This window comes from Anopheles marshallii, chromosome 3 (assembly GCF_943734725.1).
Source record: "Anopheles marshallii chromosome 3, idAnoMarsDA_429_01, whole genome shotgun sequence".
Taxonomy (NCBI): Eukaryota; Metazoa; Arthropoda; class Insecta; order Diptera; family Culicidae; genus Anopheles; species Anopheles marshallii.
The window spans coordinates 21,574,651-21,600,378 of NC_071327.1; the positions used below are offsets into that span (position 1 = coordinate 21,574,651).

The window sequence follows — 25,728 nt, forward strand, 5'->3', positions numbered from 1 at the left end:
ACTTCCGTCCACTAGGCTTTGCAAATGTGTGTGTGTGTGTGTTTTTTCTTTTATTGTGTTAATACTATTTTCCTTTCTTTTATAAGTTTTATTACGCGTTTTGTCGCAACACAGTCGCACATTCGCTGGTTTGTTGGTTTCTTGTTTTTTCTTCTGTTTATATAGGTATTTCCTTTGTTTTTCATTTATTCTCTAACTAATTGAATAGATCTTAGGATTTAATTAACGCCCCCGCACGCTTTCACGTTTGTTAGTCATTTTTTTTGTTATTCATTTAATCGACATTTTTGTTATAAGATTTATAAGTTCTGTGAACTGCACGAGAAACAAACCAGAACCAGTTTTACAAACAGTAGTTAATCATGTTTCTGCTCTCTTTATGTAGCTCCTGCTATTTGCAACATGGCATCTTATTTAACCTATATTTGCACCGAGGGAAATGTGAACCGAATTCATAATATAAATAATTAAATCAAAGTGGACAAATAAACAAACCTTTCACCTTTCATCATCTGACTCATAAAAATAGTTTTTAAATCAATTTAATACAAATTTGCATTACTTGCACCAATTTTGTTTTGTTAAATAGATAAACATTACATTGTTAAGACAAAACATTGAATTGTCCAAAGTTTAATATATTTAATAAATAATAAGTTTTAGCATAACGATCTAGGAAAAAACCAATTTTCGTAACCAATTAAATCTCCATCTCAATGACTTGTTGTGTTTTGTTTTTTTTTCTACGTTTGTTTTATGTACATGTTTTGTCAGTCATCGTTTTTAAAGTTGAAAAACTAAACGAATCGGTATTTGCTCTTACCTGTTACGTTCGCACATTGATTCTCCTGTCTTGTTGACTTGTGTGTGTGTTTTCGTTTGGTCTTAGCTTTTCGCCTTGGTTTGTTTCGTTTTTTTCTTTGCAGTGGTCTGTTTCTCTTGCAGGCTTTTCTACTCCCACCGGTAAAGAAGAACGATTTGCCATTTGTTTTGTGTTGTTTTTTACGTTTTTCTTTTTATTGTTTACTCATGTTTTTGTTTTCATGTTTCATTTTCATCCTCAACTCTGCATTCGCTATCCACCTTCCCCATTTTTGCACAGCGGCCAGTTTAGCACGGTAAAACATGGTATTAATTCCTATTACCTTTTTCCTCCTTTTCCCATCCGGTTTGTTAATCTTGTCCCGCTTACTCAATGTTAGATTTTCGGTTTATATATTAATTTGCATTACTTTTGTGTTTCCCTATGTTTTAGAACGAAATGAAACGGGCTGCACGTAGTTTTTTTTTTCGCATGGCTTAGTTTGAAGAGTATGATTACTTATGAACATTAGGAAATGGAAAGGGGGAGAGTAAATAGTATAATTCGAAAGCGTCGAAAGAAAGAGGAGATTAATCGTTAGTGTGTTGATTAGGGTGTGTTTGTGTGTGTATGTGTGTGTGTGTGTCGTGGTGGCAAATTTTTCACAGACCGGTAACTGTGGTCCCGCAAAGTGTTCGCCAGCCATCTATACTGTTCCCACTGGTTGGTTGTTTTTTTTTGTTTGTTTTTGGATGATATTTTAAATACCGTTCACTTATAACGTGTATAGCAGAGAGCACAATAGTTTGCGTGAATTTTGGGTAGGTATGAGAAAAAGAGTTCCGAATGATAAGTGTTAGTATGAGATGAGGAAAAATGTGTCCATTAAATGAATCGTCTTGGCGCGTGTGTGAGTTCTTTTTTTTACTTCTACTCGAAGCTTCCACGGCGCCAAAATGGCCGCTAGTACATTATGGCCCATTGTTTCGTTAATGACAGGAGCGTAGGTATAATGGCGGTGAGTGTGTGAGTGAGTGTCACTGGAAAAGAAAATTCGCCTTGCTGGCGGGTGAAAATCATGCAAAAAGGGATGTTATTTACGCTGTAAACGGTTCTATCAAAACATATGGCTTTTGGGGTTTCCTCGGGCAATTGTGGAGGTGTTGGGTGTGTAGATTTTTCTTCTTTTAACAAACGGTAATACTTGCAGCAGCACCTACCTATCCCACTATCAACAAGCATTGAACTGTTATCAAAGCATTACGACCGTGCTTGTATAGTTGTATAGCAAACAAGACTTACAGCTTTCATGTAGAGTCGACCATTCTGTTATGTATTACTATGTTCATTTGCTCTCTCTCTCTCTCTCTCTCTCTCTCTCTCGAGATCTCGCTCGCCCTCGCTAACTGCTTCTTTACCTCGTCAATTATTACCTAAACCTATTGTTTCGCTTGTAGATTTTTTCCCTATGTGTTTTGCGTTAATATATGTATATTTATATGTATAGGGCGTTTGCTTCCATGGGTGTGTGTGTTTTTTTTCCTCTTCCTCTCCACTTTTGTTTACTTATGTACATACAATCCAACAGTGCAGCGAAATTAACAATTAGACGCCTCCGTCCAGCATCGGTTCCGGTCATTCTTGTGGTCGAGTCAATAGTGAAACAGTGCCAAATTATCGTACCCGTTGCGGGTCTGCACGATAAAAGAAAGCTTGTTTCATATCTTCAAAAACTTGTCCCTCGCTAGGACGCAGCCATTCCTACATAAATTCTCAACAATAGTCTAACATTTGCACCGATCAGTAGTACTGCGCCCTGCTGCCTCCTAGGTGTGTGTGTGTTTGTGTGTAGTTTTGTTGGCTCTCTCCCTTCGGCAAATGTCCGCATAGTCAAGTACACATAATTGACTATCTTAACTAAGTCTTCGGTAATAGGTGTCAATAGCTATACTGTATCATACACAAGTTCGTTGATTTGTTTCAGTGGTGTGACGCGGCTTTCGCGCGGTCAAACTATCTCCTAATGATGGCTGCTGGTGGTTCCGGAAGTGAGCGCACAAACGGGAAAGGGATGCATTGGATGCTCCCGCTCCTGCCGGTGTTGAACGCCGGTCGACAAATGTAGGGCGCGGACAAAACACAGCTGCAAACCGGACGCATCGCTTCGACTGTATCGCGAACCGTCCGTCCAGCGTCATCCTGCGGTCATCGATATTGGCAGTCCCCGGGATGGCGGTACTTAGTGGTAAATATTAAACCTACAAGTCTTGCAACACTGTTGCTGGTAACGGTGCAGTCTGCAAAGGCCCATGCTTTTCACGTTTCTACAGTACCTGGACAAGTCCTTGCACTCCGAAACTGAAATAAAAACAACATCGTAGGAACAAAGTTATTAAAGTGAGGTATTGGTGAAACTGACATATTAAGAAACTTACGATTCGAAATACACGGTGGTCCTTTACAAACTTTCATGACGGCTGGCCGTGGCAGTTCACGGCACGCATTGCCCGCCGGTTTTTTCGTCCCGTACCAGACGCACTGCAGTATCCTGTATTTGATGCCTTGTCCTTCGCAAGCTGCATTACACTGGAAGATGGGAGAACAAATATATTAGCACATTACGCTTTTGAGAAATCTTTCTGAAGATATATTCAGTCAACTTGTACAAACTTAATGTTCTTTTCTTCTTGAAGTAATTATTTGTTTGTGGTTTCTGATAAAATAGACTTGATCTGAAGCTGTTATTCTTTGGGGAATTTAGATTTTGATGGTCTACGATTGGAGGTATCTGGTTTGATTTGGTCTAATCTAAAAAATCTATTCAATTTCATTAAGCTCCTTTTCCATCGATAGCATAGGACTCTGCGATGAAGAGAGATCAGGTCGAAGATCCTGTGTTATCGATGGAAGATCTTTTATGTAAGCGCGTTGTCGAACAACGCTTATTTCACGCAACGCTTTCTTTCTTCACTTGATTTTCGTACATGGTAAAGCGAAAAATCGGTTCTGAGATTAATTTTTAATCGAATTTTGAGGTTAGGCGTTTTAGAGGAATTTGCGTAACAAAAACATAGAGTTAACGGACGAGTCACAGTGAGTTATTTACCGTTTCAAGAGTCTTTATTATGTTATAATAAGCGTTCAAAATTTTCATTTATTCCAAAAAACGAAAAATCAAACCTGTAAATTTCACTCGAATTGACAACTCGAATGCAACTTGAATTGACGCGATAGTTCTAGCATCACTTAAGTTTTGATAAAACTAAACCAGATACTTGTTTATTAGATATTTAAACCTTTTAGTTTCTGATGATTCTGATTGCGCAATGCATTCGATTTTTTATAAACTTCAATAATTTCAATTTTTATTTTCATTCTTTGAAAGTATTGAGGGTCTATAATTTCTTATGAAGAGACTTTCAATATTTAAAAGGTTAAGGTTATTATCATTTAAAATTATCAACTGAATGGACCATGTTATGAAGTTTCCGACCGTAATTCTCCACTGAAATGTGTAAACAATACTTACGTCCGACCATTGTTCGACGCGCCAAACACCCTTACACAGCTCGTTGTAACATTCCTGCTTGGTGACAGGTTTTTCCTGATCCTCGCACACCTTCTCATCGCTGCGCTCCCCGTCAAACTGGCAGAACACGTCGCGCCGCTGTAGTGCCGTATGCCACGAGAAGCACTTGGACTGCTGACAAGCGCTCCAATCCGTCGTCACCCACCGTGGACAGTCGATGTTGCCACACTTGTCCACCGTTTCCGGCACGTGCAGCCCTGCATCTTCGCAGAAGCTGTTGTCCACCGTACGGCTCGCATTGCTCATCCGCAGCATACAGTGCGCGGAACGAAGCTGTGCACGGTGCAGAAGCGATCGTTAATACATCTTCTGTGTTAATTGAAAACATTGCACTTGTTTTCCGCTTGTATGTTACCTTATATCCACCCCCATTGGCACCACATGTTTGGGAGCATTCGGACCAGGGTGTCGTCATCCATTCGAACTCGTAGCCCTCCGTCGCTTGGCCATCGTGTATCATCGGTTCGTCCACCGATTCGCTGGTGTGGCGCGACTTTAGCAGCTGATAAACGTTCAATGGACGGGGCGGTTCTTCGTCCTCCGGACCATCACGCCCGATCGAACCATCAAAAGGATCGTACCCGTGCTCGGAAAGATACTGATACTGTCCCGCGTTCTTACTGTTGCTGAAAGTCTGAAATGGCCAAAGAAGCTATCGTAGAAAGAAAAGCCAAAGGGGGGGAACCAAGATAAGAAAAGCAAGTTAGTAACAGTGAAAGGTCGAAAATTTTGTTAGCAAACAGGGGAAAAAAAGTTAAGTTAATTAGTAAAAAACCCAAAGATCATTGTGAGAAGTGAAGTGACTTTGGTGAGCTCTATTTTCAAAAATCAAAATTACGTACGGTGCTCAGTGAATTGTATGCACTATACATGTAGAGTGACAGTAAGGAAGAGAGAGAGAGAGACTTGCTGTACATACTACACACTTCAATCAAAGTGCAGTTAGGATGTGTGCAGCACAAAGAATTGAAGTATGACCTGAATGATTCCCAAAAAAAAAGGTGTTACACTGCGGATGAAGATGAGAACAAATGAAACGGATAGTACAGTAAGAGTGATGTAAATTACCTATTTGTGTCCATGTGTGTATGCGTTAGGATTTTTTTTTGTTCGTGGTGAAGGACAGTACAAGGATGGGCGTACAGAGAGGGCATTTTGTTGGTTGGAAAAGAAGAAGGGAAAAAATTCAAAGTATAATATCGGGTTTGTGCTTTGCTGTGATAAGTAGAATCATTGACCAAAATCGTACACTAATTGGATGATATGCATCTTTTTACACAATCTTTTTACAAAAAAAAACACACAAACGGCAGCAACGGCATGCAAAACAAAACAAAAACCATACGAATGAAACGTGTTTCAAGCATAACACTACCAGGGTTTGGCGAAAAGAATGTTGAAAGGCGTGATTGAAATAACATTTTTGTCATCCCAACCAAATGAAACATGGTGCAAACAGCACATTTTGGGGGAAAATTAACTCCAAACACACACACACACACACACACACACACACACACACACACACACACACACACACACACACACCCACGCATGACAACAGCTACAAAAGCAAAGCAAAAAGTACAAACGACCGGGCGCCTCCATTCGGCCCTGCGGTCAACGTTTGAACGCTGCTGCAAAACGAAACGATAATTAATTAAAGTAATTAGTGTTTCTTGCAGGTGCGCTTTTTTTTTTGGTCCAAATATGAGTGGCGGCCATGAGCTTTTCAGCTTCAAAAACCTGTTGGGAGTGGCCTTGTATGTGTGTGTGTGTGTGTGGTTTGAAAATAATTGTTTTATATGTGCCCTTCGCTTTACGTGCCCGATACTCAACTGCTTGGGTTCGAGGTTGTTGTGGTGGTAAAATTTTGATCAAGAGCAATTGCATTTCGAAGAGGAAAACCCCCCCAAAAAATAAAACACAGCAAGTAGAGAAACTGCCCAAACCAAACCATAGCCGCGAATATTGCGGTTACGCGCCACAAAATGGGTGTGGAAAAGCCGAAGCGCACACTGGTACTGTGCTGAAGTGGATGTTGTTTTGCTGGCGAATAGTTCAATAACATCAGGGCAATATACATTGGCGAAACAAAAAAACAAAAAAAACGCCCTTAAGTCGACGAACCAATTGCTGGGGGCCGTCGACGGGATGGGGTGTTTGATTTAAGCCTCATTTTCACGACAGCTGTTTGACGACGAACGCCACACAATATGATGATCAAAAACAATTATCCCATCACAAACAGAAAAAAACACCTCCATCGTTTCATTTAATGTGTGAATGGAGGATTAATTCATTTGCTATGTATAGAACGGATAGAGGTATAGGATGGTACTGTGTGTGTGTGTTTTTGAGCACTCTTTCAACAGCATTGATTGTGACCGTGCTGAAAGGTAGCGACAGGCGCAAGTGTAAAAGTAGTTTTAGTAATCCCAGCGGATTGTTTAAATCTCCCGTTTGATTTCGCTATCTGTCACAAACAGATCGGGATACGTGGAGGAAAAAAAGCGCCTCCGAATGCCAAATGATAGTGATAAACGCTCCCCCATTAGCTGCAAAACCCGAACCCGAGCGATTAGTGGCAATGAGATCGACTGATCAACGCCGGACCATAATACCACTTTTGTTGATTTGCTAAAGTTTACTTCGCTTTGCGGGTGGTTTCAATGGTGGGTTTGGAGGGTTTTTTTTTCTTCCTTCTCTCCCATTGCAATCATTGACCTCGTACCAAGAGCACCCCGGGGGGAAATGGGTCGATCATTACGGATTTTGGGTGCGCATGGATTGCCCGATTGCCCGTTACCGAGATTAACACAGAACGGTGTATAATTATGTGCCGTAATAATTTATTTACGAATGAAAAATACCGGATTGACACATTCCATTCGTATGAATGCTTTTAATTAAACCGGCACCGCAAAACGCTGCAATCGGTTTTGCCATTCCCGTTCCCCAACACGGGCACAGTGGTTTCAGCACGGTGTATGTGCAGTGTTTGCCGCTGGCAAACGATACGAGACCCCCGCACCCGGTGGGTGATTATGAATTCTTGTGTTATTTTTACCCTGATTTATATGTTTGTTGATTGAATTGTTTTTTTTTTTTGTTTTATCTTTCTTTCTTTCTGGTTCACGCACCCATTCCTCGTTATGGCGTTATGAATATTTGCCAAACGGTACAAATGGCATGGGATTATCGGGCGTCTAAACTTAAAAATTGGAACCTAAACTCCGAATGAGCTCGTTTGTGTTTGGGCAGCATAGAAGATTAGCACCCTACCATTTAAAATAAACAAAATTAATTTCATGAAAGTAACGTTGGCTAATCCCACAACGGATCCGAACTTAAAAAGTGGAGCATGAGGTAACGAAGTGTAAAGTATCCTTTTCTAAAAGCACTTCAGGGTAACCTTTTGGAAGTTGCTCCAGAAATGAAGGTAATAAAGGAAATGTAGAATTTATGTTGCATGGAAATGTGAACGCATTCTTGTGGTATCCTTTTTTTTCGCTCCCGAGAGCCATCCAACACATCACTCACTGACTGTTGGTGTTTGGATCGTGAGGAAGAAGCTCTCCACATCATTGGTACGTTGAACGTTACTCAAAGCGCATTCCAGCCCTTGAACTCCTGTTTGGTACTTTAGGACAAAAATGAAAGAATCATGCCCTGGAAGCTAATATTAAGGAGCACCTATAGAATGTACTCTTCAGCCTAGAGCTAAGAACCTCATAGACTGAGGGAACACTGATACGCTTTTAAAGGTACATTCCGGAATGGCTATTCACAGTATAATGATCATACACATCTTTTGAAGGCTGTACATGAACAAGACATGCTCATCTTATTTCTTTTATTTCTATTTTGCATTGCAATAAGTGAAACAAATCAACCAAAGACAATAAACATGCAGGTGCAGGCAAAACTGTGTGCAAAACGGAAAACGTGCGCAACAGATAGACAAATGGAGAGAGCGAGAGAGAGAGAGAGAAACATAAAAGCAAACCATGCAACAAACGACCACGTGCTTGGTGAACTTTGGTGACGACTAAGGAGCTAATTGGTTGGTCCTTTTTGCCAACCAGCTTGGGCACTGCGGACAAACAACACCACGCTTCAAGGGTAGCTTCGGGTGAAAGTTTTGGTAAAACTCCTCATCTCACCTGTAGACCGGCCAGTAGGTGCTGGAAATGGGGCAATGGTAATGTACGGGTGCCGGAACTGGCCGCGGCCGACGCATCCGACGGCACCGTACTGCCGGACACGGTCATTTGTGAGTGTGACCGCAGCGGTTCCTAGTGTTTTGTTGCAAACGCGAGTTTAAGCCGAGTTACAGTGGAGTTGCAGGTGGATTATTTGTTTAATGTACGGAATTTTTGATAAGGTTTCAAAATTTTTTTTTTGTGTTGGAAATATTAAGCATTTAAAAGGAAACAGAGAGAAAGAAAGAGGGAGAAAGAGAACAGATTTTGGTGGGTTAATATAGCTTATTTAGGAAGGGTTTGTCGAGAGTCAATACCACTAGCGGCAAGTTAACATCTTACGATTTACATAAGGCGCATTTGGCTGTTAGCGTCGTTGTATTATGTTTCAGATAGTAATGTTTCATAGTTAAACAAAAACCCATACACCTACCTCATCCTCCGTTCCTTCACCATGCTCGGTTAGAAGTGTGTCCTGTTGCTGCCGTTGTCGATTTCTCCCCCGATTTCGATCACGATTCTTTCTCCCACTGCGAATATAGAGTAATATTAGTGACTAACTATACTAAGTAAAACTCTCAATAAAGTGAGGTTAGAGTTGGAATTATCATCTCATAGACTGATCCTGTGAGATGAGTCCTGATGGTCCATTTTATATTAAGTCAATGAATGAGCTTTCATGAACTTTTGTAAGGCTCATAAATATATGCTAAGGTTTTCATTTTTTTGAATTTAAATCGTTAAAACCCTACTGAATATTTGCCTTCAACGACTTAAATTGGTCTTTTTCAACCAACTAGAACAACTGAGCTGAGCAAACTACTCAGTTAAGTGAGGTTAGAATTGAGATAATGCTTTCGAAAGTTTGTTTGAGTCAACTTATTTTCATCAGGATCAAATACGAGCTGAAGGCTCTAATTTTGATGAGGGTCAACCATGCATCCCCTCGTGGATCTGTGACTTCAACGACTTTAGTTGTTCACGACTTTAATTACTTGGGCCAAAGGGGACTCGCGTCGCTCATTGCTTGACAGCAGTGATGATTCTACATTGAAAGATATGTTTCTCATGCAAAAAGCCTCTCCCGGACATACCTCTTTTCATCCTCATTTCCATTCGCCATTGCGTACGAGTTCGCTAACAGTGCATTCGGATCCGCACCCCGATGTCGATCATGCTCCTCGTTCGGTTGATTTTCTCCACCCGGTTTTGCCTTCACGGCTAGCTTCAGATCCGCATGGCTCAAACCAGCGTGGCACGTGTAGATGCCAGCCTCCCGGAACGTCACGTCCAGTATGCGCAGTGCACCCTTCTTGGACATTTTGATCTTTTTCGTTTTCAGCAGCGGTTGCTGATCCTTCGTCCAGCGGATTTTCGTTCGATTGAAGCGCTTTACCGGGCACTTAATTTTAACCTGCGTGCCGTAGAAGACGGTCGCTGCGCCACCGATCTTCAGCGTGATTTTGTTCTTCTTCGGATCGTGCTGGATGAAGGTCGAATTGGTACCGGCGATCGGTGGACGCTGGTCCTCCGGGGCGCACGCTTTCGTGTTGCAAGGTTTCTTATCCGGTGGCTTACTGCTCGGACACATCGAGGCCGGTCGTTCGACTTTGTGCTCCTGGGCCATGATCTGTTTGCATTCGACACGTCGCTCTTTGAACCCTCCACCGCATGATCTGTTCGAAAGGGGAAAGGTGACAGTTAGTAGTGCGAATAACGAAAAGGCACCGGATGTTCATACTCACTTGGAACACTTGCTCCACTCGGACACTTCCCACCGGACGGGACAGTCAATAATGTTGCAGTACTGGCGGTCCGGTTGCGGTTTCGTGGTGCACATGCTGTTCGGGACGATCATCGTGTTTTCGCCGCCACGCGTCACCTCGTGGATGCACGTTACCTCACGCGTTTGTATGCCAAACCCGCACGACTTGGAGCAGGGCGTAAACTCGGAATAATTCCACCGCGGCGGACACGGGATGTCGTTACACGTGCGGATCCGTGCCTCGGGTTTCGTTTCGGGCGAACATAGGAACGGTGACACGATCTTGCTCGTGTCGTCCCGCACGCAGTTGATTATTAGCTCCTCGACACCGCCCAAACAGGACGCGCTGCAGCTGGTGTAGCCTTCCTCCCGCCACGAGTACGTCTTGCCCGGTACGGACACGTGTACCTTGATGTTTTCCAAGCTCTGCCGATTACCATCCCTGCCATGGGGGAATGGAAAGTAAAAGGAACAGCGGATCAGCATAACAGCGTTACCACAAGCACAACGGGGATTTGCTTAATAAATAAAGAAGGAACACAAAAGAGAAGGGAAAATGAACAACGGTAGGTATGATTTGGCTTCAGTACTTGAGATAGGTGTCCTCGAAATTGTGCGAGTACGAGCACGGTTCCATGACGCAACGTTCCACCTCGTCCAGCGGTTTGTAGGCGTGACAGAGCGAATCGTTTAGCACCGCGACGCGCTTGGAAAATTCGAGGAAAATCTTGCACCGGAACGGCTTCCGGCGGATCCCTTCGCCGCACGTCACGCTGCACGGTGACCATTCGGTGTCCTGAATGAAGCTGCAAGTCCGCAAGCGGTTTCGAATAGCATCGGAAAGGAGCGTGAAGAAAGAACGGAAAATAAGGTAAAAGAGAGAGAAAGAGAGAGAGAGAGAGAAAGAGAGAGAGAGCAGAAGAAATAGAGAAAGAGTAGAAATAGAGGTGAAAGTTAGCAAGACAGAGTAGATAATTAAGGAATAGACGAGGACAGAACGAATGGAAAACGTAAGGAAAGTCGATAAATGAAAGCGAATAGTAATGGAATGAATTTTGAGATGTTATAATAAGTTACATAAATTGTTACTAAAATAACCATTCTTTTACTAGTAGCTAACAAATGGAAGTTTGTTATAAACGGTTTAATTTTAAGTCGTGCTTATCATTAGAATCATCTTAGTGTAAAGTGATTAATGACATTTATATAACCATGCATGGAAATCAAATAATCAACAATTTTTCTGAAACGTTTAAAACAAAACATAATTCAATGCTTTAGAAGAAAGTTGATGAAATAAACAAACTTTCCCATTGCTTTTTGACTTTCCGCGTGGAATGTTTGGCCCAGCGAAACGCTTCACATTAAAAGATTTTTTTTTTCGAGCGTCTATACAAAACCCTCAAAGAGGAGAAACGAAAGTACAGAATCAAATAACACGAGGGCAAACACCGACAGCGATCCAACCGGGCACGGACAACGGCATTATTGTGCAAAACGCTATGATTGATGTCGGAAGCCGTGTGCAATTGCAACGTGCCGGACCGGTGTGTCGAGCGAGGCGAGAAAAACAAAAGCATCAATCAGTGATGCCGGCCGTTAGCCACGGGATTCTTTCCCTCCCGAGGTGTTCTCGTTCGAAGCGAGCAATGCGGGGAGAAAAAAAAACACCCCTTCTACATTCAATCCAAAGCAAGATATGAAAGGCGAAAGTCAAAGCGCCAAGGGAAAACCCATATGCGATACGGCGAGGGCTTCGAACAGGGATTCGTGGAATTTTCCGCGTAACGGAGAAAAGAATGTCTTTGACGAGGTTTTGCAAAAACCCGGTGCGAATAGCCCGGCGATCGTGGTGCAGGTTGTGTTGGTTCGTGTCATGCTGTTGCTGCTGCCACTCGATGGCATCCATTTTTCATCCGCAGGTTCTGATCGTTTCATTCCTATGCTTGCGTTTTGCTTTCGCTTCGCCTCAATTCAATTGCGTCCTACTACAATCGGAATGACTTGATTCGGATGCGGCGAGATGCGACTGGGTACGGGTTCTTTTTTCCCCTTGCGTTTGTGAAACAGCAACGAAACACAGCGGCGGTCCCTAATGATGCATCTGCACACGTTGCTGATGATGATGATGACGAGGCACAACAAGGCACCGCAAAGAGCCATTCGCAAACAGCGACTTGTGGCTTGGGTAACATGGTTTTTTTTTTTGCCCCTCCCGAGAGTTTCTTATCCAACAGATTCTTCACGGAGAAGAATCATATTTTCATGCACCACCATTTTTGAGAAAGGTAGAGCGAAGGATAAGAAAATTGGTCGGTGAATAATGCCACTTAAAAAAAAAACAAGCCCCAAGACCCCAATGCTCTGGGTTTGGATAGCTGCTACGATAAGATTCACCCCAAAAACCGGAATGGCATTAGATTTGTCGATTCAACTTGAGTGGTCTTGGAATTGTGGAAGCAAGCAAATGGGGGGAAGGGGGGGATTTGGATGCCTCGCTAACCTCGCTGCTACTTAGCACTTATCATCAAAATCGCTCTCATCTTCGTCAGGTATGGTAGCATGATTTGCCAGATGCGCTTTCGGAAAAGCCCTGCACGTCTGGTGAGAAATTGATTTTCCCCGGGATGGATAGAGCGATAAAAACGAGTCCGAAGTTCCTCGCCAATCCTTTTGGGTACGTTTCGTCAACTCATGCACCGTTCAATTGGGCGAAAGTGCTATGAAACAACAATGAAATCCTGTCATTTAGGAGCGTTAAATTACACTGCACTTGTTCGCAGGGCATCGATTTGGAAAATGATTTGAAGCACGTGCTTGGGGTTGTTGAGCTTGCGTCGTAGTTTACTGTTGTAAGGGAAACAATTATAGTTGGGGTAACAAATACCGGTGATAATTTGTAGGCTATTCAATGTTTTTAAGTTCATTTGGAGCAAATTTATGTACCTAAAACTTTGTGTTTGAGTGCGGCTCGTTATATTTGGCGTAATTTTACAAAGAATACCAAGGGGGTATCATCAAACCTTCACGGATATGATGCATTTGGATTCAAATCCTGGGAAGTGGGAGCCCACTTCTTTGTCCAACAAGTCGCTAATTCGGTGCATTTGGGAAGCAAAACATGTTTGTATTGGATTCAGGAATAAAGTCTACATCTGGCCAAGTTGTACAACATGCGGCTGTAGCAGCACGCACAGTGTCTTGTTTGAAAGAAAAACATATTCTAGATCCGCGTGCCAAACTAGAATAATTTAAGCTCGACCAAACCTCTTTTTGATTATCCTTCCAAAAGAACAACAACTGACAGAAAGTCAACATTATTAAACACGATTTAAAGTGAATAAGTTTAGATCAACTGTCAATACCAACTCAGAATAAGTAAGTGACAGGTATCTCGCTGAAAGTCAAATAGGTATGTTACTAGCGTTGGTTATGTGCCTTTAAAGGTTCAATAATGATACTATATATCATTGAATAACAAGGAGTTTCTAGCGTTACTCGAAGGAATAAAATCAAGGGCACATTTGCTTTGCGCGTGCTGTATCGATGGAACTCCCTTATTATCCTTTCCCCTAAATAGTGTGGTAACTGATCATTTACTAGTTTACGAATTAGAAGCATTGAAAAAAAAAACATTCCTCTGTTTCATAGTATGCTAAGTTAATTATTATTCATGTTTTTAAAAACTTCAGTTGCCATTAGTTATTTGATGATAAACAAAACTATGGAAATGGAGACGCCTGGTACATCGTAACTTCAGTAGAGAAATACCTTTTTTATCAGTTTTTCTTACAGTTCTTTAACATCAAGTAGCATTATTTTTAACTAAACATACCCAGAAAAAGGCAGCACCAGATCATGCACCCCGGTGCAAACATAATTCTAGCAGTGAGCCAATCCCAACAGAAAATCTTACATTCGCATGCATGTTGCACGTTGCACACACTCATTAGGCGGTGAAATAGGATGCTAATGTATTTGATGTTACTTACGTGGCTTCGCTTGGCACCCGCTGGGAAACAATTTTCTCCGCCTTGGGTAGCCGGTCCTGCCGCAACGGTTGCGCATAGTACGGCTGATCGTTGTACGTCATCAGCGTTGGATCACGCTCGTGATGCATCGATGCCTTTTCCTTCATCATGGCGGCAATGCTAGCCCGATCCGTTTCACCGTCCCCACCCACCGGGGGCCCTTCGAAGTCGGACGCGGACGAAGGTGGTACCGCGATGATGCCGGCATTGGAATTGCCGGAAACCGTGGTGCCCGTAATGGAACCACCGCCATTGCTCAGCCCAGATGAAACCGAACCCGCGTTACAGATGATTCCTGTGGTGCATGGCTGTCCGGTCAGTGGTTTCGCTCCCGGATCGCACTGCGCACTGTAATGGCCGTTTGTGTCCATGCATTCTACACTGCGCACCTGAATACCGCTGCCACACGACACGGAACACTGTGAAAATGTGAAGAATTCATTCAGCGGAGGCAGCGCGTTTTGTCTTGCAATAATAGTTATAGTTAGCTCTCTCGATGGAACTAATTGACATCTGGCGGCCAACATTTTGGGAACTTATGTCGCGTGGGCTTTTTCGAATTGGAAAAATTCGATTCGTGGGTAATAAAACTAGACCAAACCAGAGGAACAAACATCGAATGACTTTACGACGTTGGGTAGCAGCAGCACGCAACGTGAGAGGGTTTTTAACCGTATGGGTGTATATATTTTCGATTTAATATAACTTATTGGTGGCATATAAAACGAGACGGCAACATGGCAAGGCGCACGGTTGAGACGCGTCATACAACAACACGCGCTTGCCTCAATAAATCTATAAATTGTCTCAAGCATACGCCGGTGGACCGGGAGGACGATTGGCGCTCTGCTGCCCGAGGAGCGAACGGGCGAATGGGCCGAATATAAACTAATAAAACGTCCAAACAAACAAACGCCTTGCCGTGACACGAAAAAACGATCAGCCGGAATTTTGAGTGGGACGCAGCAGTGGTTTGGCGTTCGGCCTACGCGCACTAATGCGCACCCAAGTTCCCCGGCAGGACACTCACATCGTGTGGTGTGGCTATTGTTCTTACAATTTCCTTTTCACCGATAAGACGATGGGTGATTTTTGGTCTCACAGTTGGCGTGTGTGGGACGGACAATAAATTCACAGTCGGGCAAATTTAAATAGAGCCATAAAGACGGCCATTTTACGACTGTTGTTACCATAAGCACCCACTCGATCATATTCGGTTCGATGTGTCCATTCCGCTTTTGGGCCGTTTTCTTGATCTTGCGCCTCCCGAGCCCTGTGTCCTGTGTGGTGTGTGTGTGTGTGTCGTTGTGTGAGCGTAAATGATTTGGTGTTTTGGTGCTGCTGCTTCTGAAGCTTGGCTGTACTGCGTGTGCCCACCGCCCAGCACCACCACACCATCAGCATTGCAGTGCAGTATTATGTTGTTGGCAGGCATGTTTGTACGTATCGAAATGTAAATGTCTGGAGTGTTTTCCTGGGATCGGATGGGGCACTGGCCATAGATAGGGAACGGGACACCGCACTGCACGCGGGGAAAACGCGGAAACATATTTGTTCCGCAGCGTGTGGGCGAGGCAGGGTGCGATGATTTGTGTTGTTCGTCGTTGTTTTCCAATGGTAATTTGTTTGGGGACACAGTGTTTGGGGGCGAGAACCGTTGATCGTTGTGTGCAATATTAATGTTATTGTTTAATGCTGTACACTGAACGGTAGTAAATTATCCCAACGAAGGAGTTTTTCGACATCTGATCATTATAATGCGACCGTATAGAGTAGTTCAGGGGAAAATAGCTTAGTTTCAATGATAAATTCCAAGTATCTCTTTGAGCTCGTCGGGAAAAGCTTGTATGGAAATTGAGTTTTCCGCATAAAATTTTTCGAAAGCATAAACAATCATGTCCGGTATGATGCGATTCATACATTTGACCACCGCAACCCACAGATTCTGAGTCTGAACCAGTTTTCAATTACATTTCAGTGGTTTAAAAATCGATCCTTTGTCATGCGGTACGCGTGGCGTGGTACAGGAAGGATCCAGTTGCGTTAGTTACAAAGCTATCTAAACAACCATACACAAGGCCTTTCCCGGAACACAGCTCCATTTCCATACTTGGCAGTGCCGAGCCGTGTAGCTGGAATGTAACGTTGCATCATTTGGAGCACATCCACCGGACTCACGTAGTCTCACGAAGCTACACGGAGCGAGCGGGCAAATTGGGAAATTCTGGTTGCTTTCTGTTTTTGTTTTCAGCAGGTGGTAAAAAGCACATCAACGTTCAGTAGTATTGGTTCTTGGGTGTTTTGACTACCATGTTGGATAACACAAACCAGCAGTGTGCCAACGGCGAGCGTCACTGGGAACGGAACACACTGTTCGGGGAAGCATTTAGTACCAAAAAAAAAAAAATGGTCAAATGTTCTTCTTCACAGATGGTAGCTATTCATCGGGACGAGTGTAAGGCATCGATTGTTTGGTGGTGTGGCCCGTGTACCTTAATATTCCCAGCACCCATCCCAGCTACCGGTCGTCAAGGCCCCACTTCAGGCCCAATCTCATTGAAGTGACAGCGTGGCGGCGAGTACAATAACGCCGCTACTAATTGCTGCGCACTTGAATGGATTTCGCTCCATTATTGATGGGTTTTGCCGTTTGCTGTAGGAACATTAAACATGGCCATTATACAACACACAGCGGCATATCATCACCATAAAGCGATCGAACGGGAACACCAGCCAGCGGTAGTTGGGAAGCCAAATTTCCCAGCGTAAAACATTCTTCAGTAAAACAATTTCAGTGCGACGGTGCCAGCACCATGGGCCAAACGGCAGCCGGGCGTCAGCGTCGTCCACCGGCTCCGGCATCATTATGTCCCGTGCCGCAGCAAATGTGAATGATAAATTTGGACCGGATTGAATGAGATGAATGCAATGGTTTGGCGGCGTGGAATATGCATTCCGGGCGCGCTGCAAAAGGCTCCAAGCGGGGGGAAGCAGATGGATTGCCGGAGCCGGGACCGTGGATGGGTTCGCATCGTAAACGGGATGCGGGGCAACGATTTATGGCTAATTATTCGAAGGATGGTGGTGTTTATGGTTGCGTTCGTCAATGGAAGTGCGCTAGTGCATTCGTTACGGCGGAGGCAATAAAAGGAATATAGCCTTTCCGGGAGCCCAAAATAGCGAAGGGACTACCAAGATGGTCCACCATTTTCGAATCCGCAGAAGGAATGAGAGTTCGGGATAGGGAGATGCATATATTTTTTGGGACATTTCGTTATTTATTTTTGTCATGAGTATCTGCGTGTATGTTTTAAAAACGAACTTACTGTTTACTAGCATATTACTTATATTGCCCTGTACTTGGACTTCGATGGGTAGTTAAATAATTTCGGCCATGTCTTAAACGGTTTTATACTTTCCAACCCGGCACTTACCCCACTCCATTCGCCAACGACCCACTTCGGGCACTCTTGCACGTTGCAGGGTTCCTGATTTTTCGGTCTCACTCCTCGGCACGCCTCGTCCGGCACTTTGTTCTTGGCGCCATTGCTTTCCTCCGCACAAACGACCACCCGCTCCCGGATGCCACCGCCGCAGTGTTTCGAACACGGTCGCCAGTCATCTGTCACCCATCTGTTTGAATGGAGCAAAGGATACGTACAGTTGTTGCGGATCTCTGCCAGGGACTGGCGAGGGCATGACGATTTATGTCCACACACTTACTTCGGGGGACAGAGATGGGTGTTGCATTGTACGACTGTCGGTTCCGGCCGGGAGGAAGCATTGCAGAGTGACTCTTCCACGTCCACTCCGGTCACTCGATTCCGGCAGGTTGGCATGGCCATTTTGTAACCTGTAAGTGATGTTAAGAAGGGTTAACCCAACCATCAATCGGCGCTCGATCGAAGCGAATATAATTAGATTATTTGCGATCCCGCAAATTGTTATCCTGTCATCTACAGGGACGCTCCCGTTTGCAAACAGATTGCTACACCGTCGTGGGGGAATTTGTTCATTCGCTTCCTGGGAATTTTTTTATCATTACCGCATGCCTATCTTCAATGTCTTCAAAGGGAATTGTAGCAACCACAACGCCCAGCACAGATAAGGCAGCGTTGCGAGGTGGGTTGGAAAAGGATGATATTTTGGTTTTAATTTCCGCTCAGTGCCTTTGATCCTTCTATTCCTGGTGCGCCATTCGCCAGCGATTGAATTTCTTTCGTAAACACCGTTTGTGTGTTATTTTTAGTCTAATACCTTAAGCCTTTTTTTGTTTGTTTCTTTGCTACGGTGTCGTCTCTGTGGAGCATTTGTCTGTGACTGTGCCGTTTCCCCGGTAGGTAACAAACTGGATCAAAGCTTTTCGCAACGGTTTTGCTCTAACAGTGCAGAAACATATCGATGGATTGTGTGTGTCCCCCCTGCTGGAAGGAATGGCTGTGGAGATGCGTTCCGCGGGGGGAAGAAAAAATGCCATCAATCGAATGGATCATTATTTTACTTGACAAACGTAATCCCGGCACCGGCGCGCCGACAAAGACGTGCGGCGTAACATCTCTTACCACCGTCTGTGTCAGATCGTGTGCCATTGTCTGGTAGGCAGAAGTTTCCGTTTCCGATCGGTGTGTGGGTTTTTTATTGTACTGAATTTGGAACAGGATGGCATTGTCGTGGGGGCGCGAACGCGACGAGGTGAACATATGATACAGAGACAGCTTTTGACGGATGCTGTCGCGGAGCAATGTCTTTGGAATGTGAAAGAAAAATAAGCTTACACGGCTCACCGCGTGATGTTACTGTTTCGGTGAAATCATTTGATTATGAAATATAGTAACTGAAATTATTCCAATCAATGCGCTTTTTCGTAATATTCTACAAAGTTCGCACAGTAAGAAGGTTAGCTCTTAATTAATATTTTGATTTGAAAAATACGTAAGATTGTAGTAGAAAACCCTGTAATGCTATCATAAGGATCTGGTCGAGAAAAGCAAACACCCTAATGAAGACATTCATTCCAGCTGACATTTCAAATTGGACTTGGCGAATGGCATATGAAACGGATACCCGTGTACGTATCGCATTTCCCATGTTTGTTGTGCAAGGCCTTTCCCAGCAGCAACCAACATGCCATCCTGGGATCATTCCGGTCACATCGGTTCACCTTCGCGAAGGTACAGTCCAAGCTACTTACCACCGCCGCAGGTTACGGAACACAGCGACATCGGGGCTATCTCCCACTGGTAGAGCGGTTGCGTACAGGACGTCCCATCGCCTCCGCAGACACCGCACACATCGATCTTCTTCGTAGAACCAATCTTGAGGTCGCATCCGACGCGCTGCAAAAAAGAAACAAATCGGTAAAACAATATGGACGGTGAGATGGTGAGTACGAAAAGTGAATCATTTGCCAAAAATCCCACCTACAATCGGTGCCTCGCTTCCATCGAACGAGGAAATTATACGAAGATGGGTTTTTGAGACGAAACATAAGCAAAAAATGCGGCGCTGTCACAAGACTATGCTAGTAACAGGTAAAAGATGTCATCATCGTCGTTCCGGCTGTGGCGGAAGCAAACGAGTCGATGAAAAATTCATGTCACCCAGGATAAATCAGGTACCGCGTACCTTCTCCTTCACACACCGCCCGTGCCACAATGCCACACGGAAGTGGAAGTTGATGATTATTGAAGGAAACACTTAGTGCCGTAGCGTGCCATCAGCTTCCGTACGGAGAGAACACGGCGATGAGACCGCCCGGGTGAATAGTAGTAGTAGAAGCAGTGCCTTTTATAGTTGCCGGTGCTCTAAATTGGCTCGAGCCAGGCTTACGCCCGTAGGTGACGTTGGATTTTCGCTCGTTCGGTATGTGTTCCGTTTCCGTTTCGCCCGGCGCGAGACGCGCTGTGCCCGAGCACACGCAGTTGCACCGAAGATGAACTTTTGAGTGACAGAGCAGTGACTTTTGCGCTGCATATTCTACCTCATCAGTCGCATGATGTAATGGTGTGCATTAGGTGTGCGGTTTTGATTCCTTCGGGGCGGGAAAACTCCCGGCAAACCCGGCGGGGCCACATCGGGAACATAGAAATTGACTTTTGCCCGAGCAGGATGAACAAAGTGCCGGTTAGTGCAGCAGATGGGACATGGCGGCGGTGTTTGCTAATGTATGGTCTGGGAAGTAAATTTGCATGTACCCCGGGGAAGGAGCATCAATCAATGCATATCAAAATCATGAATATTTGAACTTTTGCTTTTTCTCCACTTGGTCCCCGAATGTGAGGACGGGTGGTGGATGGACGCGTTTGATGTACTCGTGCCGAAGGTTCAAGGTTCCGCCGGGTTTTGTGGAAGGACTTGGTAGCTTTTACAAAGTATCGATGAATGTGGAAAAGCACGTCTGAAATGCATTTCTCTGAAGGAGGGAAGTTATTTTTAACTTATGTGGTAAGATACATTGGGTACTTATGTTCATTTATGAAAGATTTCTGATGTAAATATGTGAAAAAGTATTTTCTTAGTGATTCTTCCAACCAGAAACATGAGGCTTAGACATAAATTAATATCATGTAGATCAGAACACATTATCGCATCATCGGGCAGATGCATCAAGGAAATCGAATACTTTCAATGCATTCGTACGAAGAATTGGCCTTCATAAATATGTGGTAGAATTTAAACTGAAATTTTCATCATAACTCATTTACCAGGACTACAAATATGAAACCACTGATTAGTTAAAAATGACACTAGTGTTATACGTATGACATATACAATTGTTATAATAGTTTTTTTTGACACCTGGTAACACATTTCAATACATAAAGTGTAAAGTTTTGAACAATAGGACAATATTTAGTGGACTGAAAACGGTCGGATTTCAGATCAGAATTTGCCCATTTTTGGGAAGGTTTTGACATTCTGCTTTCACTTACAGAAAACCACTGCTGAGGCACATTGAATGCTTGTGGAAACTTACGGCAGACATGCCTTAAGTGAAACAAAAAGTCCGCGAAATGGTTTAGAAAATTTTGAAGAGGTGATTTTATTGTTAGAAACAAAGACGGCAACCGGTCAACAAAAAAAAAACTAGAAGTCGCTTAGCTGATGGTATGCTCGACTTGGTCTAATTTGGTATCAGTTAAAAACAAACAATTGATGGTCTACATTATCAACAATAATTGGCCGGGTTAAACCGCGGATTACGCCTGAAACGACCAGTGCACAAAAGCTACCCAGAAATATTTGGCCATGTTTGGCAAAATGGCTCAATGAATGGTTTGAGTCCATAAACGAGCTATTTCCCTGGTAAGCTATTCAACAATAACCAGAAAGATAGTTAAAATGTGTGTCTAGCACCGGCAATTTCTTGATATCATAAATGTTTGACAATTTACGAGAAATAAAACAGCGGTTTTATGTTTCTAGACCCGGTATACACGTAAAAGTTCAATTTAAAGATGGTTTTGCATATCCGGAATTTCTCGAATTCTTGTAAATCAACTGGTTTTTACTTTGTTTTATATGCTACATTGGACAAAACTGCTGTATAACTTAAAACGTCAACGTCAACTTAAACGTCAAACTGCTTTTGAAATATAAACGTCAACGATAAATTATTTTTTTAAATCTGACTTGACAATAATAAAGCAAGTACAGCTTCTGCTGTTTTCGTGTAAATACGACCATTTCGACAACCGAGGAGATTGTTCCCTAAAAAAGTATATCTCCCTTTGAATCGAAATTTTCCATTCACTGACACAATATAAGCTATGCTTTGTGCCATGCGTATTCCACGAATTTCCCGGGAAGTCACTGTACATTTTACATGTGAAAACAATTTTCACAACTTTATGTTGCATCATTCATTCGAATGTTTCGAATGTTTCTAGTTCTCTGCAGCGACACGTTTTCCGAAACCGCTTGATCAATTGATTGTTGTTTTCTCCAACAAACTGAAAAAAACATAGCAAAAATCTCCATTTTCCAACCATTGGAAAACAGCACTTTTTGGATGGGAAATAAAGTAAAACAATAATTTCTAGAAATACGCTACAAAGCTACACGTTCAATCAGGAAGCGAACGATGCGATCGGTGCAAACAAACGGGCCCGCATGGCGCTGAAATAATCGAAATCAATGCTTTAATTCAATTCCGAACAACGAGCAGACCCCCTTCGCTTCTCTACCCGCCAGCACATCCCAGCCCCACCGCTGACCGAGAGGCACTTGTTTGACCGTGGTTTCCCGGTGCGGTGTTTAAATATTCATTGCATAAAAACGAGCCCCGAGGTAATGGAATGGCAATTGGGACAGAGCTGATGATGAGCACAAAATCGGGGAAAACCGAGGCGGGAAAGGTAGGAAGTGGTGGGGGAAAACTTTTTTTCCACCCCAGAACCCAGTAAACCAAATGTGCGATTGGTAGAACATTGGGTAAATGTTTGTTCGAGAGGTTCGAGATTGAAGCAAAGTAGCCCGGCGGAAGGAAACGCATCCAATTCCGTTGCGTGTGCGAGCGTGACGGAGAAAACGGATGAAGGAAAGAAATAAATAAATTGCACTTTTTCAAGGTGTTACACCATGCGGGGGGTTTGGTGTTGGTTTTTTCCACCCCCCCCATCCCGTTACAAAACTTTTTCCGCAAAACGGTAAGTTTTCTTTCTCGCGCTGATATCATGCACACTGGGTAAAGCTCTTTCGCCGCTCGATTTCACTCGTGCCCGGGAGCGACTGGCTGCGGCACGTTCCGTGTTTGTTTTTCCACGCAATCTTTCACCGGGCGCGGGGGTGTGGAATGGGGGAGTGAGTCTTTTGTGGGGGGAAGGAGGGTGGTGGGAAAAGTTTTCCAGTAAATTACTCAAAAAAGAAAAGAAGCAGCCATAGCAGCATCCGCGTTCCCGGTCGTAATCGTGCATTGCCAGTGGAATCGGTGTTGCTTCACGGTTGACGCACCGGCACCAGACGGATTTGGATTCAAGTGGATCGCAACAGAAAACCCCGCACACTGCCATTGCGTTTTCGGCTTTTCTTTTCTGGCACCGAATGGGCAATATCTTAGCAGGGTGCGGGGTGGGAAGAAAAACACCAAACCTTGTCAATCCGCCCCAAATGTGATCTGCCAAACGCCGTGACGTTTTAAGACACCAGGAGGAAAAACGCGCCGCGTGGGAGTTGCTTTATTTGCCAAATAATGACGCACTTTCTGCGCCTCGCAAGGGGTGGAAAGTTTTCCGATGTTTGTGACGCGGGAACGCGGGGTCGACACATCGTGACCGTGATTTCTTTCGTCTCGTAAAATCTTTCCCGCCTATGTATGTTGGCAAGGGAAGGATGTGTTTGAGAGCTTTCGGCTTAATTTTTCCCGAGGCGCCAAAGTGGATGTTGGCCAAGTGTTTTATTAAGTGCGATTGGAACGATTAGATGCGAAGGAGGAAAAGTTCAATGTCACGCACGGCACGTGTCGAACCGTATCCACACCGTTTGATGCAAGTGTCTGATCAAGCGGGTGACTTTTGAGAATTTTTTGTTGTTGCTTGGAATAATTTTATGAAAATTGTTTTGTAGTTTGTATTGGATTTTCTGCTAATTTATGGACAGTTTAAAGTAATGTTTCCATCCAAAGATCGTAATTTTAAGGGACAGCAAATATTGCTTCTTTTCCGAAGTTCCATAAAGTTTTTTCCTCCATTCTATCTAAAGCTTTTACAGCAAGGATTAAGGTCCACCATTGCAACCGCATCGACCCGCTCGCTCTCGACGAACGAATTCAAATGAAGTGTGGAAAATTTTCACATCAAATATTTACCAGCCAAGTTTTCCAATTTTCACTGATAAACACACGCAACAAATGTGCCATGCTTTGCCGAAGCTACATGCACACGAGCAAAACGAGCCTGAACACCAGCGCCAACGTACAGCATCTAGTTAAAAGTTTGTTCATTTTTTAGACCACTTTTATCCGTTTGAAGGGTTTTCGATGTACCAAAATAAACCACATCCTCTTGGGAGGAGAGAGAGCGAGAGAGACCAAAAAGCTAACCAGTTGCTGCCATTTTGTTTGGCAAAGGTTAAAGAAGGTGGAAACGTTACATATTGCTCGGGTTGTAGCAGCATAATTACTGCACAGATAAGCGAACGACGAGAGTAGGTGCTGTGATTGGGAAAACTCTTAAAAAGGATAATCTTTTCGGTAGTGGGTTTGCTTTAAAAGCAGATAGATTTTGTGTACTGTCTCGGCTGTAATCAAAGGGAGGATAAGCTCTTAAAATCTTTGTTTAACAAGCTGACTGCCAAGCCTTTTGAGGTAAAATCAGACCAGAGCATTTGCGAGTGTCATGCTTAGCGTTGTGGTGTTCTGCTTTGCTAAATACCAATCCAAACATATCTGTTGTTTGTTTTTTATATTGATCCAACTCATTTCCATCATTTGTGTTATTATGTGGTTCTTACAGTCGCTGTCGCTAAAGTTTGTCTCGCAGCTTTTTGACAGCGACTATCAATTTTGGTCTCGTGATCAACAATTTTTTACGGTGGGTAGCAATTCTTACTCCCTAGTTACCAATTTTTCTCTCAAAGTCAGGAGTCAGGAGTATCGCTTGTTCATGAATTTTTGTATCTTCATAATATCTAGCGAAATGCATTACGTTTATATTTTATGGCTTAATAAAAATTAATTTGGTGTGGATAAATAGCTTAATTAAAACGTTGAGTTTTATCGTTACTTTCACGGTATTGAAATAGCCTTGCAACCGTTTTTTTAGATTTTCCAGGTGAGTAGTAGTAGTATTCTTTTATGTTGAATGAAACATAACATCTACATTATTTGTTTTTTAATGTTTTTATTGATCTAATTCTATCAAATTCACATTTTATTCCTATGTCGAGTACTTCACAACTTGAGACAAACATTAATGCCCACTGTCGAAAATGGGCGATCACGATAAAAAAAATTGATGCATACCGCGAAAATTGATAATTACGAGACGAAAATTCATGCGTTAGAGATTAAATTTAGTGAAATAGTCGAGTTTTGCTTTGAGCGGTTTACTGTCACCCAAAAAGCGGATGACGAGGCCTTGTGAGAAATATTACTGTCACCCGAAATTGGGGAACACGGAGATCAACATGTTAAAATCATTACTATTGTAATATTAATAGTAATAATAAGGTAGAGCTACAATCTATCAAACTATTTGAACTGAGACAAAATTTAACAGTGCCGGTGTCAGCTTGCAAAAAATTCAATAGGAGCAAAGAATACTAGATCTATTACAATTTATTCCAAATAAACTAGTATAGTTCCAACTTTGCCACTAGAGCACGAGAGCCCTGCAATA

The 25,728-nt window shown here is 43.3% G+C and overlaps 1 protein-coding gene across 1 annotated transcript in view; it reads right to left on the reverse strand.

Annotated features, from left to right (window-relative positions):
• Nucleotides 1-3,041: 3,041 nt before the first annotated feature.
• Nucleotides 3,042-25,728, reverse strand: part of LOC128715667 (protein madd-4) — a 134,455-nt gene continuing 111,768 nt past the window's right edge. Inside the window, exons 7-19 of the mRNA XM_053810576.1 lie at nucleotides 19,584-19,728; nucleotides 18,116-18,245; nucleotides 17,827-18,025; nucleotides 14,354-14,811; nucleotides 10,952-11,167; nucleotides 10,342-10,803; nucleotides 9,691-10,272; nucleotides 9,030-9,126; nucleotides 8,558-8,689; nucleotides 4,747-5,043; nucleotides 4,332-4,664; nucleotides 3,238-3,388; nucleotides 3,042-3,160 (exon numbers count right to left, since the gene is read on the reverse strand). Coding sequence (XP_053666551.1) covers nucleotides 3,042-3,160; nucleotides 3,238-3,388; nucleotides 4,332-4,664; nucleotides 4,747-5,043; nucleotides 8,558-8,689; nucleotides 9,030-9,126; nucleotides 9,691-10,272; nucleotides 10,342-10,803; nucleotides 10,952-11,167; nucleotides 14,354-14,811; nucleotides 17,827-18,025; nucleotides 18,116-18,245; nucleotides 19,584-19,728 — 3,321 coding nt within the window. The remainder of the gene's footprint in view (nucleotides 3,161-3,237; nucleotides 3,389-4,331; nucleotides 4,665-4,746; nucleotides 5,044-8,557; nucleotides 8,690-9,029; nucleotides 9,127-9,690; nucleotides 10,273-10,341; nucleotides 10,804-10,951; nucleotides 11,168-14,353; nucleotides 14,812-17,826; nucleotides 18,026-18,115; nucleotides 18,246-19,583; nucleotides 19,729-25,728) is intronic.